Raw genomic sequence first — 15824 nt, forward strand, 5'->3', positions numbered from 1 at the left:
TTCCGTGTGCTGCGCGTGATTTTCACGCAACCATTCATTTCAATGGGTGCGTGATGCGCGGAAAACGCACAAATATAGGACATGTTGTGAATTTTACGCAGCGGACACACGCTGCGTGAAACTCACGGACTGTCTGAACGGCCCCATAGACTAACATAGGTCCGTGCGAGGCGCGTGAAAATCACAGGTGTTGCACGGACGTATATCCCGTTCGTCTGAATAAGCCCTAAGATTGTCATGTACTTGCTCCCATTTTACTGTAGAACAAGGCAGGTTTACCAATCAGGATCTAGGAAATGTGCGTGACAGCAAATGGGGTAGATGTAATAGCCGCCATATTGATGGTCACCAAGCTTTACGGAAACGGTGGTTATAAAAAGTTTACACACCCAGTCAGTCCAAGATGAATCATTTCAGAAGTTTTTCCACCTTTAATGTGACCCATAATCTGTACAATTGTATTGAAAAACAAACTGACATCTTTTAGGGTGGAAAAATAAAAATAAAGAACAAAAATAATGAGGTTGCATAAATATGCACACCCTTAAACTAATACTTTGTTGAATTACCCTTTGACTTTATGACAGCATTCAGTCTTTTTGGGGTAGAAGTCTATCAGCATGGCACATCTTGACTTGGCAATTTTTGCCCACTCTTCCTTGCAAAAGCGCTCCAAAGCTGTCAGGTTGCGAGGGCATCTCCTGTGTACAGCCCTCTTTAGGTCACCCCACAGATTTTCAATGGGATTAAGTTCTGGGCCATTCCAAAACTTTTATCTTCTTCTGGTGAAGCTATTCTTTTGTTGATTTGGAGGTATGCTTTTGGTCGTTGTTGTGCTGAAAAATTTAATTAATCTTCATTTTCAGCTTTTTAGTGGAGGCTGCAGGTTTTGTGCCAATATTGACTGATATTTGGAACTGTTCATAATTCCCTTCACCTTGACTAAAGCCCCAGTTCCAGCTGCAGAAAAACAGCCCCAAAGCATAATGCTGCCTCCCCCATGCTTCACAGTGGGTATGGTGTTCTTTTGTTGATGTGCAGTGTTGGCTTTGCACCAAACATACCTTTTGGAATTATGGCCAAAAATTTCAACCTTGGTCTCATCAGACCATAACACGTTTTCCCACATGCTTTTGGCAGACTTGATGTAAGTCTTTGCAAAACCTAGCCGGCTCGGATGGTTTTCTTTGTTAGAAAAGGCTTACCACCCTACCCCACAGCCCAGACATATGAAGAAAATGGGAGATTGTTGTCACATGCACTACACAACCGGTACCTGTAAGAAAGTCCTGCAGCTCCTTTAATGTTGCTGTAGGCCTCTTGGTAGCCTCCCGGACCAATTTTCGTCTTGTCTTTTCATCAAGTTTTGAGGTACGTCCAGTCCTTGGTAATGTCACTGTTGTGCCAAATGTAATCTACTTCTTCATGACCGTCTTCACTGTGTTCCATGGTATATCTAATGCCTTGGAAATTCTTTGATACCCGTCTCCTGACTGATGCCTTATAACAATCAGATCCCTTTGATGTGTTGTAAGCTCTTTACGGACCATGGCTTTTGTTGTCACATGCAACAAAGAGAATGTCAGGAAAATCCTAATAGAACAGCTGAACTTTATATGGGGTTACTCAGAATCACTTTAAATAATGGCAGCTGTGTACTGACTACCATTTAACATGAGTTTAAATGTGATTGGGTAATTTTGAGCACAACCACATCCCCAATTATAAGAGGGTGTTCACACTTATGCAACCACATTATTGTGGTTTTGTTGTTCCTCCCTAAATGATTTGTTTGTTTTTCAATGGAATTGTACAGATTATCGGTCACATTAAAGGTGGAAAATATTCTGAAATGATTCATCTTGTACTGATTTTTTGACATGACAAAAACCTGGCATTTTAAGGGGTGTGCAGACTTTTTAGAACCACTGTATCTCCATCGAAGAGCTGTATAGAATTTGACCAACAAAAAAAATACCTTTAGAGTGAAATGCTGTTCATTTTTTTAAAAATTTTTAAAAACATTTTTTAGTTGTGAGTACACCCCAATGATGTCACATTCTCTCCTCAAATCACAGCACCACTACCATAACAATGTTGTCTAATGTATTAATGATACATTAAAGTGACTAATCGGAGAACTTGGCAGCAATAAAACTGTTGAGGAAGGGAAGGAAAATAAAGGAACCACCATTCGCCAATTCCTCTGCCAAATTCTTTATACACGTCAATAGAGAGGTGCCCAGGAGTTGTTCTGTAAAGAGCTGAGCAGGCATCTGACATGCCATATGTGCCTCAAATGGGAATATCCCTTGAATTTTAAAGCTATGCCACAGCTGAAGTATCACAGAGTGTTGATAAATAGTACCAATGGGGATGCAGAATAAAGTGTTCTTGTTGCCAGAGTAACCCATCAGAATTCAGCTTTTATGTCATAAACTGCACTGTTAAATGAAATGTGAACCTGCTGGATGGTTGATAAACCAAAGGGTGCAACGACCAGGGTAGCAGACAAAGCACGTGATAAAGGGACCCACATACACTCTCAAAAGTGACCAGAGAAGAAAACGTGAATTGAAGACCATAATAATCATAAGTTATAACACTTAAAGGGGAATTCCAGTTTTAGGACATAAATGTAAATTATTGTATAATGAAAAGGTACAATTTTCCAATAATCTTTCTGTAGGGTTAGCTCAAACAGAGATTTTGCAGGCAGAAAAAAATCTGCCTCAGAATTCCTTCAGGAATGTTGAGACAGATTTTGAACTACCTGCGCTTTTTTTCTGCAGTTTTTGCTGCGTGTTTCGCAAGGACCGCGGGCAAAAAACGCAGCAAAGTACGCTCGGAAACTAGTGCCATGGGTCTTTCCTGCCTCCAATTGATTTGAATAGGAGGTCAAAGGTGGAAACCGCGGCAAGAAAGGACATGCCGCTTTTTGTTCCTGTGAAAGGCCAACAGCTGCCCAGGAAAATCAATGGGGCTATTACGGACGTTTTTTAGCGCTAATTCCGACGTGGTTTCTGAAACCAATTCAGCGCCAAAAAAACGGTGAACAGGGCCTATCAATTCCTTGTGGTTTTTAAGATCTCTGCTTGCTGCCAGTGGATACAAAATTGTCCATGGTACAGGACTGATTTATAGTTACAGTATGTGTATCAGAGCTGTGTCTTCAGAGGTGTAGCTATCGGATAGACGGTTGTCCTGTGCCCAAACATATGGTGGATGGTGGGGCCCAGGGCCGCTCCCCCAGTGTTGGTATGTCTTGGTTTTAACTGTATCTGCATTCTCAGCGACATTATAATCTACGGGGCAGCTATAAAGGCATCCTGTGTGGGGGCAGCTGTAGGGGCAATATCCTGTGTGGGGGCAGCTGTAGGGGCAATATCCTGTGTGGGTGCAGCTGTAGGGGCAATATCCTGCGTGGGGGCAGCTGTAGGGGCAATATCCTGCGTGGGGGCAGCTGTTGAGACATTATTCTGTGTGGGGGCTGCTGTAGGAGCATTATCCTGTGTGGGGGGCAAATATAGGAACATTATCCTGTATGGGGAGCCCACTGGGTTGGGGCCCACTCAGCTGTGTTTCGTCGCCCCTGTGCTAAAACCACAGCTACGCCTCTGTGTGTCTTCTAATTATCCCAGCACCTGTGTGTCTATCACGGGACCATGGACAGATTCTTATTCCCTGGAATGTATTAAAACTTACTATCGAATGACAGCAAGCAGAGATCTTTAGAGGGAACCTCAAAATGATGATACCTCAAAATTGCTGACAGAGCAATATAGGGGAGGGGGAGAGTATTTTAAACATAGCTTTTTTCTCGGTCCTGAAAGCTGCATGACCGAGAAACCGACAATTGGATTCTCCTGGAGCGGCATTTGCAAGTGCCACTCTTTGCTCTGAGTGACGGACAATCAGCAGACCGCTAGATCCGTCACTCATATAGAGGGGTGTGGCTGGCAGTTTGCAGTGCAGGGGCACTTATACATCAAGTCCGGCCTTAGTGGCACTTGCGATCGGCGCACCTGGGGAATTTAACATTGTTTTGTTGGTCATGCAGTTTGTTTAAAATGCCGCCCACTCCCTCTTTATTACTCTGTCAGCAGTTTTGAGGCATCAAAACTGCTGACAGATTCCCTTTAAAACCATAAGGAGTTAAAATAGAAAGTGTATTGGAAAATGTATTCACTTTTATTTATACAATAAATAACGTTTATTTGCGGAGACTGGAATACCTTTAAGGCGGACTGTATGTTACAAAATTGCATTAACTAGTTTATGATGTCCTATTAATTGGCAGTCAATCGCAGGAGAAATACTTAAAACTTGATCATGCCATGCCCACCTCATTTGGTATTCTGGGATCATTTATAATTGGTGCCTTTCATGGATTGTGGTGAAATAAATATTCTTAACAGCCTAAAACATATATTCTATGCACCAATGTTACATCTTACATGTGGAATTAATCTACATAAAAAGTAACTTTGTAAATATATTGTGTTACTTATACTCCGAGCCCGAGTTACAGCCTGTATTATAGTCCAAAGCTTCCTTCTTAATTCTAAAAGCTTCAGAGCTGAAATCTTCCAGCAATCCTTGCTGTGTCGATGTCTGCACAGAGCTTTCTCTGGTGATTAGCGTTTTGGAAAGCGCAGTCTTTATACCAGTCACTATACGATAATCTTATGTGGTAAAAAAAACTAGTGTGTCCATCAAGCCTGTAGACTGTTTCTAATGACAACCAGCAAAATTGTGAATGCAGCTTTAGACTATAATAAAGATTGTAACCCAGGATCAGTACAAGAAAAAAAAAAATTTAGAAAGTCCCTAAATTGTTTACATACATTATTTCTGTATACAGGATAAACTATAAAAATAGTTATATAATATAATAAAGTCTAAACTTTATTTATTTATTTACTTGGAGTGCTGCCTATTTTCTTATTTATGTGTGTGTGTGTGTGTGTGTGTGTGTGTGTGTATATATATGTATATGTGTTTGTATATATGTATGTGTGTGTGTGTGTATATATGTATATGTGTGTGTATGTATGTGTGTGTGTGTGTGTGTATATATATATATATATATATATAGCGAGAGATCTCTAAATATTTTCTAAATACAGAAATATAATTTTGTAAGTGATACCACCCTGCCTTGTTTTAGGAATAACTGGATCATAGGAAAAAAAAAATAGACTATTTTATGTTCTTTGATAGGTTTTTCAGCCCATCCTGAATTCTCCAAGTCGATTTTGTGCTTGGGACCCAGAGGAAGAGCGGCGACGACAAGAACGGTGGCAACAAGAGCAAGAAAGGTTACTTCAGGTATTAGATGCATAATTTTATTTGTAGTAAATACATAAAATAATTAGAGAACTTATATAATTGAAAAAAAAAGAAGCTCTATACAAATGTTTAGTAATAGGGATGTATCTGTTATTTACAAGTATAATAAGGTTAAACAAAATTATGGAGGGTAGAAGTCTGATGACCTTAAAGAGGCTCTGTCAACAGATTTTGCAACCCCTATCTGCTATTGCAGCAGATAGGCGCTGCAATGTAGATTACAGTAACGTAATTACAGCATTTTTGGCCAAGTTATGACCATTTTTGTATTTATGCAAATGAGGCTTGCAAAAGTCCAACTGGGCGTGTTTAAAGTAAAAGTCCAACTTATGTGTGTACATCGGGGCGTTTTTACTTCTTTTACTAGCTGGGCGTTCTGACGAGAAGTATCATCCACTTCTCTTCAGAACGCCCAGCTTCTGGCAGTGCAGACACACAGCGTGTTCTCCAGAGATCACGCTGTGACGTCACTCACTTCCTGCCCCAGGTCCTGCATCGTGTCGGCCACATCGGCACCAGAGGCTACAGTTGATTCTGCAGCAGCATCAGCGTTTGCAGGTAAGTAGCTACATCGACTTACATGCAAACGCTGATGCAGAATCAACTGTAGCCTCTGGTGCCGGTGTCCTCGCTCGTCCGACACGATGCAGGACCTGGGGCAGGAAGTGACATCACAGCGTGATCTCTCGAGAACACGCTGTGTCTGCACTGCCAGAAGCTGGGCGTTCTGAAGAGAAGTGGATGATACTTCTATACACAACGCCCAGCTAGTAAAAGTAGTAAACACGCCCCGATGTACGCACATAATACACGCTCAGTTGGACTTTTACTTTTAAACACACCCACTTGGACTTTTGCAAGCCTCATTTGCATAAATACAAAAATGGTCATAACTTGGCCAAAAATGCTCGTTTTTTAAAAATAAAAACGTTACTGTAATCTACATTGCAGCGCCTATCTGCTGCAATAAAAGATTCAGAAGTGTCAGGATTCTGAGTACACATGACGTCCAGGCTGGATGGTCATGTGTATTCATTATCAGGACACTGTAGTAATGTTAGGGTTTGTGTATGTAGCTGCACATAGTGATATAACTATATCGCTAGTGCAGTGTAAATGAATGGAGAGGAGTGCATGATGCTGATTGGTCAGCGTCATGCACTCCTCTGTACAACGCCCACTTGGTCGAAAGTAAAAGTACGCCCACTTGGGCATTAAGAAAGCTCATTAACATAAACTTAAATCACTCCTAACTTTGTGAAAAAAGATCGGTTTTTTATATAAAAAGCATTACTGTCACCTACATTACAGCGCCAATCTCCTTATATAGGAGATAGGGCACTTATAATGTGGTGACAGAGCCTCTTTAAGATCTTGTTAGGCCCCATGCACACGACCGTGGATTTTATCCGTATTTACGGGCCCATTCATTTCTATGGCTGACTGACACCTTCCTGTATATTTACGGGAGGGTGTTCAGGCCGTAGGAAGTTTCCATGAATAATAGAACATGTCCTATTTTTTTATTTTACGGACTGCGCTCCCATACTTTATAATGGGAGCACGGCCCGCAAATGTGGGTGACTGTCCGCGGCCAACTGTGTGCAGGGGGCCGTGTGATTACGGGCATGGCTGTGTTCAGGGGCCTTAGGGTGAATTCACACAGTGATGTCATATTGCCGCTTTTGCCACAATATGACTTCAACGTTTGAGTACACCCCTAAATTGAAGTGAACAAAGGTATTAAGGAAAACACGGGAGTCTGCAGCCATTTTCCCCCAAGTAATGCAATAAATGTTGGGGCTGTATTAAGAATGTGACATTAATGCTTCTGCAGTATAGTTGGTGACTACTCTGGTGTTCACAGGAGCGTGGAGATACAACATTAACATCCAACACCCGGTTTATCACCCAGAGCCTGTTGTGGTTCAGGATGACCTTTACAGTATAGGACAGCCAGGCAACAGTAGTGATGACTAATGATATTACCGTGTCTACAATAGAGTTCTCCACAGGGGGATGAAAAGTAGTGCAAGGAACGTTTCTCCAGCATCAAAACTGATGCCTTCTGTGACAAAACCGCTCATAGGAAACTATGGAATCAATTTCCCTCCAGGGTTTTCGTACTAAGCAGGAGAAAAATGCAAAGGGGGGGTCTGACATATGTGAACGGGCCCTTAGGTTACATACCCAGTTACAGGTTTAATTGTACTTTGACCGCTGTTGTACCTCTACAGCATCAGCCCAATGTTCTGTTGTAATGAACAGGTCACACCTCTGTGCCGTTCTAGTTCTGTTTTTCCTGTCTTTTGCTGTAAAAGTCGGAAGTAAACTGACATCTAAACTAGTCCTATTGTTTTAAATAGACCAAAATTGACCAAAAAAATTCTTGCAACATTTCTGTGTTCATCATTAATATTAATGGAGGACCAGATTGGAATGATCTGGCTCCTCCTTTTAAGCCAGTTTTAGAAGCAGAGGGGGACTAGATTTCTCCCTGACAGGTATGAGAACAGGGCCCTTAACTGGATCTGTAAAATATTAATCTAATAGATAGTTTCTATCTTCTTATGTATTGTATATTTCTCCTAATTCTAACAGGAGAGGTACCTAAAAGAGCAGGAGAAATTAAAGGAGGAGTGGGAAAAGGCTCAGAAGGAGGTGGAAGAGGAGGAACGTAAATACTATGAGGAGGTATTTATAGACGGAACTGTAATACGTAGTCACTTTTTTATAAATTCAATTTTAATTCCATTTTTACAACCAAGACACTTTCATTGGATATTAAGCTGTATCAGCCGTAAGTGAAGTCACAGAGAAGAATAGTCCGTAATAGCTGTCTAGAAAACATCTATGAAGCTGTGGGCAATGGACTAAGCTATTTTGGAATACGAAATATATAAACAAACTATGTAATACTTGTAGCTGTGATATGCCGTGTACAAGCTCTAAAATAGCATAGACTAGTGATCGGCGCAACCTAGAACACGAATTCACAGTGCATATAGAATAACTACTTTGAAGAGATATAACCTCTCCCTGTCCTTTGTGGAAGATATGGGGCTAGCATTCACAAAGAGGCCACAGAGGGAAAGATTCTTATTGCAAGGTCAACTAACCATAAAATAAGTGAGCGCTACCAACAAATTAAAATCTTATAGTGAAGAATAGTTAGAAAGTTCAACAGTCCCATCAGTAAGTGGGGAATAGCAGGTTGACCAGGGATGCTGTCCCAAGATCAGGCTAAGTCCACCATATTCGTATTGAGGCCTGTGCAAACGTCCAATAGATCAGAGGGGTATTGAGTGTATGCACGTTGTTGGTAGCAGACACACACAGTGCACAAGACTAGCCTCAGCGTTCAGAAGGCTTTGTTCTTGTAGCTGCAACGGAACAGATCAAAGCTGCAGGGTATGGCGTTTATGATGGGAGAATAGAGACATAGCAGCCCCATCAAACAGAAAAGGCCTGGTGTTTCCGTGGCAGTTAATATAAAGTAAATTTACAGAAGCACATATTTCTCGTGAATATCATTGGGGGACACAGCACCATCGGTATAGGCCCTTGCCACTAGGAGGCTCACACTAGGTAAGAAAGAGTTATGGCTTCCCCCAGGCAGGCTGTTCTTTTCCCGCAGACACTGGCTTATTCTGTTTTTAGCCTAGTTTTCTTAGGAGGTAGACATGACGTTCTTCTCAGGTCTGCGTCTATTTTTTTTATTTTTTATTTTAGTTTTCTTTGTTCCTCCTTAGCAGTAGGGTGGTTATCAGCCTAGTCAACACCTTGTGGGTGCTGGAAAATCAGGCAGTTCTCTGCACCACTGGTCAGTTAACCTTTTCTATGCTTCCATTGGTACCCTCGATATATGTGCAAGGTTACGGAAGAGGTGATTCTACCCTGCGCTCAGCATTTACCTCTTCATGGATTAGTAAGGCCTGCTCCGTATGGGCTAATCGACTTGATCATGGTATCTTAGAAGGAGCGCCACAGGAAGATCTAGCTGATCTTGTCTCTCAGATTATCCATGCTTCCAAGATTTTAAGTAAATTCTTCCTCGAGTCTGCCTATTTTGCTTCCAGGATAACGGCTAATTTAGTAGCTACCCGACACTCAATTTAAAAACCTCAATCGTCCAAGGTATACCATCTTATGTGGAAAGCTTATTTCCGTTTGTGTGGACAACCCAGTTTCCACTCCATGGTATGTTCTACCTCTAGGATCCTGTCCTTGCTTTATCAGAGAAAAGGCTTAGCTTCTCTTAAGGGCTAGGTCTTTGCTCTGTCTATCCTTTTCCAGCGACCTTTGGCCTTCCATTCTCAGATGAAGACCTTCTTTCTGGGAGTAGCCCATGCTGTCTCTCCCTTCAGACATCCCACTGAGTCTTGGGATCTTAGCTTGGTCCTGGTACCCTTCTGGTATCTCCCTTCAAATCATTGTGGGAAATTATGCTACGTTGCCTTTCCTGGAGTGTTGCTTTTCTGTGGCCATTACTTCCATTAGACTGGTTTTAGAACTGGCTGTTCTGTCCTGCAAGTCTCCTTTTCTAGTCATCCATAGGGATAAAGTAGTGTTCTACCCCTTCTTTCCTCCCAAAGGTGGTCTCTGGTGATGTGGTGTTCCACATTAATGAGAACATTGTCCTCCCTTCTTTCTGCCTCTCCTCATCTCATTTTGGGCAGTGGTCTCTCCATGTGGTAAGAGCAATCTGCATCTATGGCTGTGACTGTGCAGTTCTGACTCTGTTTTTATTCTTTCTGAATGACTTGGTGGAGTCTAAGGCCATCATTGCTCATTGGATCCAGTCTGTCATTTTGGAAACCTATCGGTCCAAGTGTAAAGTTCCTTTAGTTCAGGTTACTGCCCATTCCATGAGGGCTGTTTGTGCATTCTGGGCGGTACAGGACCAATCTGCAATCTCTCAGGTTTGCAAGGCTGCTACCTGGGCTTCCGTTCAAACCTTTATAACTCTACCAGATTCATTCCTTGGCCCCATCTGATGTCAGGCACCTGTGTGTTAGTTTGGTCGTTCCAACCATCTGCGTGTTAGTCGGGTCGCACAGCTAATTTTATTTATTTATTTTTGCTCCCCCCCCCCTGGGGCTGCTTTAGAACGTCTCATGGTGCTGTGTCCCCCAATGATATTAAAGAGAAAATGTAAAAAAAAAATTTGTACTCCCTGTAAAATCGCTTTTTCACTGAATTCATTGGAGGACACAGATCCCTCCCAGTTCTGTTTCCAGGCCCGAGACCTTGGCTCGGGTTGGTTGTTTGTTGTGTTTTATCCCAGGTTCTTGGATATGTTCTTGTGGGTTTTGTTGTATTCTACTGCTTGTGTATAAACTGAATAAGCCAGTGTCTGCTGAAGGGCATGGCCTGCCAGGGCACAGTCAATTCTTTTTCCTACCTAGTGTCAGCCTCCCAGTGTCAAGGGCCTGTCTGGAAAGATGTAATAACCAAAAATGTATGTGATTCTAGGAAAGGAAGATTATAGAAGACACAGTGTTGCCATTGACAGTGTCACCAGGCAGCAGTGTTAATCATGGTTTATCTGAAACAAATGGAAGTTCAATCTCCAACCACAGTGAACCAGGACCTGGAGTACAGGGAGAGGTATGTTCTTTCTCCATGCAAACAACAGTGTAGACATGGGAAACGATGCTCACTGTATGTTACACTTTAATATTGGCCATCCCACTATAGATCTAACAATTTATTGATAAGGCTACTGTCTTATGCACACGATAGTATAACGGATCCTTGTTGAAAGGATCCTTAATAAGGCACTCAAAATAATGTTAGTGCTCTCAATCCTCTAGTACATGGGGGGGGGGGTTGCATCCTTTTCTGTTATACATTTAATTTTAGCAATATTCAGTTATGGGAAGGTACTGGTTCTCCTTGAAGAGATCACCTGGTGTAAGGAGTCTTACAGGCAATGTTCCCTGGGAAAAGTATGCAAATTACAGTAGCTCTCCTCCAGGAGCAAGACAACTGTATCTCTTGAGTGCTACCTATAGGTAGCTTCCCTGTAATTCAATGTTACACTTAATTAAAGAGCCTTGATACATGATACATCCCATAGAATCTATCTGCCTGTGAGGCTGGGTTCACACGACCTATTTTCAGACGTAAACTAGGCGTATTATGCCTCGTTTTACGTCTGAAAATAGGGCTACAATATGTCGGCAAACATCTGCCCATTCATTTGAATGGGTTTGCCGACGTACTGTGCAGACGACCTGTCATTTACGCGTCGTCGTTTGAAAGCTGTCAAACGACGACACGTAAAAATACAGCCTCGTCAAAAGAAGTGCAGGACACTTCTTTCAGACGTAATTTGAGCCGTACTTCATTGAACTCAATGAAGCACAGCTCAAAATTTACGGCTGTCAGACAAGCCTCGCAAAATGCGAGGAGGAGGAATTACGGCTGAAACGAGGCAGCTGTTTTCTCCTGAAAACAGTCTGTCATTTCAGCCGTAAAAGCCTCTCATCGTGTGCACATACCCTAAGACTCCCTATACCAGCTGAATCCCTGCAAAGAGAATCAGTACCTCCCCATAGCTTCATCTAAGGCATCTCATCCAGCCAATCTGAACTCTACACTGTACTGATGAGGTGCACGAACTGTGAACCCGCTATTTACAAATGGGTTTCCCTGGTTTGGCTGATATCCATAGTCATGTTTCAAGGCTCTTTCATGAGTCAGACATTGACTTAGAGGGTAGCCAGCCATAAGTGGCACTAGAGAGAGAGTCTTCTTTCTTCTGGAGGAGAACTAATTTGCATCAATATTCACTGAAATTTCTTTAAACCAACATCTGATAATATAAAATCGAACAACCTAGGCTTAGTTTCCAGAGCAGCACTGAAATAAAATCTGGAAGTCTATGAAATTAATAAATGTATTTTAAAGTGTTGAGTCTTATCTATGTGCTTTGCTAATGTGTTATTGTCTAACATTTTCTCAATATAATCTGTTTATTTACAGCACTGGACACAAGACAGTAATAATTTAATGGATGATTCACACTTAGCTGAAGACAAACTACAAACTGAGTTATTGACCATAGAAGGGGCTGTTCATAGGGCAGACGAGGATCAAACAAGAAGAAACAGGTATGTATTCAGGGGCGTATGGAAGGGCTTATTTTATAACGAAGGCCCTGTTCACATTTGCATCCGGGATGTTTGTTTTTCTGCTCCGTCCTAGAAGCAGGACAACTAAATTTATGGCAGTAATATATCTGTCTTGCAGTGACGGACACCAACGGCACTTGACGGACCACATTGACTATAATGGGGGTATGTCAGTTTTCCGCCATGGTGTCTGTCATTTTAGTAGCATTCTGCGCTATTTTGACTGGTATTTTTGACCGGATCTGCGATGGCGGCTCCTAAAGAAGCCTCCAATGCAGATTAGAACACAGGTTAATTGCAGAGAGAAAATCAAACTTGCAGATTAGGCTGTGTCTGGATATAAACAAGAATATTTTTATTCATTAACCGCAAGCATAGATATAGAAATAGTGTGGAATTGGAAGAGTATAATAGGAAGTTGCAGAACTTTTCATTATAAAATGTTGAAGCTTTATTTACATAAGACGTTAAATTTAATAAAGGTTTTAGCAGCCACTTTTTCACAACATATATTGGATACCAAGGCCTCTGACCTACTATGGTTCTGTGTTGTACTGATCCGTAATACTGTGCCCAAGGTCTGTTATTGGCCCATACTATGCCTCCTTGTGCCTCCGATTTTATATGAAAGTCTTGCTCTAGTGGTGGCACGACATTATTATGGAGGTATTCTCCCCTAGAGTCATTGCTTATTAGGCCTCATGCACACGACCGTATTTTTTCCCACCCGTAAATACTGGCGTAAATACGGGTCCGGTGTCGCACGTATTCCACCCGTTTGGCACCAGTATTTACGAACCCGTGCCCGTAAATATGGGTCCGGTGTCACCCGTATTCCACCCGTATTTACGAGCACGTTTTTGGCGGCAAAATAGCACTGCACTAATCGGCAGCCCCTTCTCTCTATCAGTGCAGGATAAAGAGAAGGGACAGCCTTTTCTGTAATAAAAGTTAAAGAAATTCATACTTACCCGGCCGTTGCCTTGGTGACGCGTCCCTCTCTTCACATCCAGCCCGACATCCCTGGATGACGCGGCAGTCCATGTGACCGCTGCAGCCTGTGATTGACCTGTGATTGGCTGCAGCGGTCACATGGCCTGAAACGTCATCCAGGACGTCGGGCCGGATGTCGAGAGGGACGCGTCACCAAGGCAACGGGCGGGAGACCGGACTGGAGGAAGCAGGAAGTTGTCGGTAAGTATGAACGTCTTTTATTTTTATTTTTTACAGGTTTATACTGATCGGTAGTCACTGTCCAGGGTGCTGAAAGAGTTACTGCCGATCAGTTAACTCTTTCAGCTCCCTGGACAGTGACTATTTACTGACGTCGCTTAGCAACGCTGCCGTAATGACGGGTGCACACATGTAGCCACCCGTCATTACGAGAGCTCCATAGACTTCTATGGACTGTCCGTGCCGTTATTACGGCCTGAAATAGGACATGTTCTATCTTTTTCAACGGCACGGGCACCTTCCCGTGAGAAAACGGGAAGGCACCCGTCGCCAATAGAAGTCTATGAGCCCGTTATTACGGGTCGTAATTACGACCCGTAATAACGGGAGTTTTTACGGTCGTGTGAATGAGGCCTCGAGAATACGGTGTCAAATGAAGGCTATAATACAGAATTATAGGGACTCCGTGTGCTGCCATACAAGGTTTGTGCTTGCGACAATGCAATGTGCAATGGACTCTTAGATAAAGTGGTACTGATGTGTGGGAGATGTAGTGTCCTCACATGATTTACCCACTGTCTGTATATTATGATGTCTCGTAGCACTCCAGATTGTTTTAGAATTATTCTTCTATGGTAAATGTTCCCTGTCTATCATTCTCAGCAGTACTTTAATTGAAGAGAACACGTCTACAAACGAAATGGAGCAAAAGTCAGGGCAGCAGTACAATACTTCCACCAAACTTCACCTTCAGTTAGGTAAGCCATGTCTTCCTTTAGCGTACCAGTCTAAAAGCTCTGTTTTCCAGTGGCATAATATGTCAGATTATTATTTACTGTACATGTTCCTTAAAAGATTTATGTTGCATGAATATATCCCTTACACAGGTGGATTATGTGGTTGTTAGGAAGCTAAATACATCACCTGTACTACTGGGAGGAAACACCCAAGACTTGTACTCTTTAGGGAAACATGAAGTCATGATATGATACATCACAGGAACATGTATTTAATAATAGTAATTCAGAATTCTAGTTAATTTTCTCCGCTTCAACACTTTGGGGCAGATTTATACAAAATTGGTGTTTCATACCCCAGTCTTAATATAAAGAGCGCTGGAGTAAGATGCACCTAATTTATTAAGAGGTGCATGTATGTCCATCCATGAGACTGAAAGGGAAATCTTCACCAGACACTGTGATCCTGAACCAGTGTATCAAAGTCTTGTTGCAGAAAACCGTGTAGCGCTACATTTTCTGTTATATAATGTTTACCTGCTATTTGAAATAATTTCACTTACTTTTAAAGGTTGTTTGTTTTTTTCTATACTCATATACCTATTTTATATTTTAGTTCGAATTTTCCTATCAGCTGAAACTTTATTTTTGTCTTAGTGTTGTGTTTGTGTGCCACAACCAAGAATAATGCCATAGGCAGCTTGACTGGTCCAAGGTTCTAAATTATTATTTAACTTTACTTAGTTGCTAGTAATGTCAGTCTTGCTTTCAAAGGATATCCATAAAAAACAATTAAAAAAATATTTTTTTCCCCATCTAGTTTAGGCTTGTTGAGTGTTGAGCTAATAGTCGCTAATAGTTCTGAGATGTTTCTGATTAAACACAGCTTAGGCTGCTTGTAGCATTGCTTGTACATACATTTTATATTGTTTTCCGTTCCACAGATCTTTAAAATTATTTTCTTAATATTTAAACAATTTTATATTTGGCAGGATTGACCACAGAACCACACTTATCTGGGGATGACAATAACTGTGTGGATAATAATAGTGTCCACCAGAGGACGCCTTATTTGGATTCAAAAGGGTGAGATGTTGGCTCATTTATTATGCTTAACTGTCTGAAGTATGATATAATTTGTAGGTTTTCATAGCACTTTTTGGTAAAATTAAAGTTTGTTCATTACTTTATCACTGTTTTAAAGATGTTACTAGAACCTCTGAGCTGGTCATACTTTTGTGTCCCAAGGAAGAATATAACTAACAATCTCGTTCAGGTGTCAATAGTTTTGTTTGTATCAGAAATTTATTTTAATTAAATGTGCCTCATATTTATAAACAATGTTGTAGGACACTTCATAAATTTGTTGAAACCTGAACTGAAGGAAAGACTGTGTGACCGCTCTAGCCTGCCGCACATATAA

General features: G+C 41.6%; 1 protein-coding gene across 1 annotated transcript in view; it reads left to right on the top strand.

Annotated features, from left to right (window-relative positions):
• The window catches only part of LIMCH1 (LIM and calponin homology domains 1), a 259769-nt gene that overhangs the window by 228791 nt on the left and 15154 nt on the right, over nucleotides 1-15824 (top strand). Inside the window, exons 25-30 of the mRNA XM_075859422.1 lie at nucleotides 5224-5331; nucleotides 7954-8046; nucleotides 10828-10962; nucleotides 12343-12470; nucleotides 14328-14422; nucleotides 15394-15487. Of these exons, the coding sequence (XP_075715537.1) occupies nucleotides 5224-5331; nucleotides 7954-8046; nucleotides 10828-10962; nucleotides 12343-12470; nucleotides 14328-14422; nucleotides 15394-15487 (653 nt within the window). The remainder of the gene's footprint in view (nucleotides 1-5223; nucleotides 5332-7953; nucleotides 8047-10827; nucleotides 10963-12342; nucleotides 12471-14327; nucleotides 14423-15393; nucleotides 15488-15824) is intronic.

The sequence above is a fragment of the Rhinoderma darwinii genome, chromosome 1 (genome assembly GCF_050947455.1).
Source record: "Rhinoderma darwinii isolate aRhiDar2 chromosome 1, aRhiDar2.hap1, whole genome shotgun sequence".
In the NCBI taxonomy this organism is placed as follows: domain Eukaryota; kingdom Metazoa; phylum Chordata; class Amphibia; order Anura; family Rhinodermatidae; genus Rhinoderma; species Rhinoderma darwinii.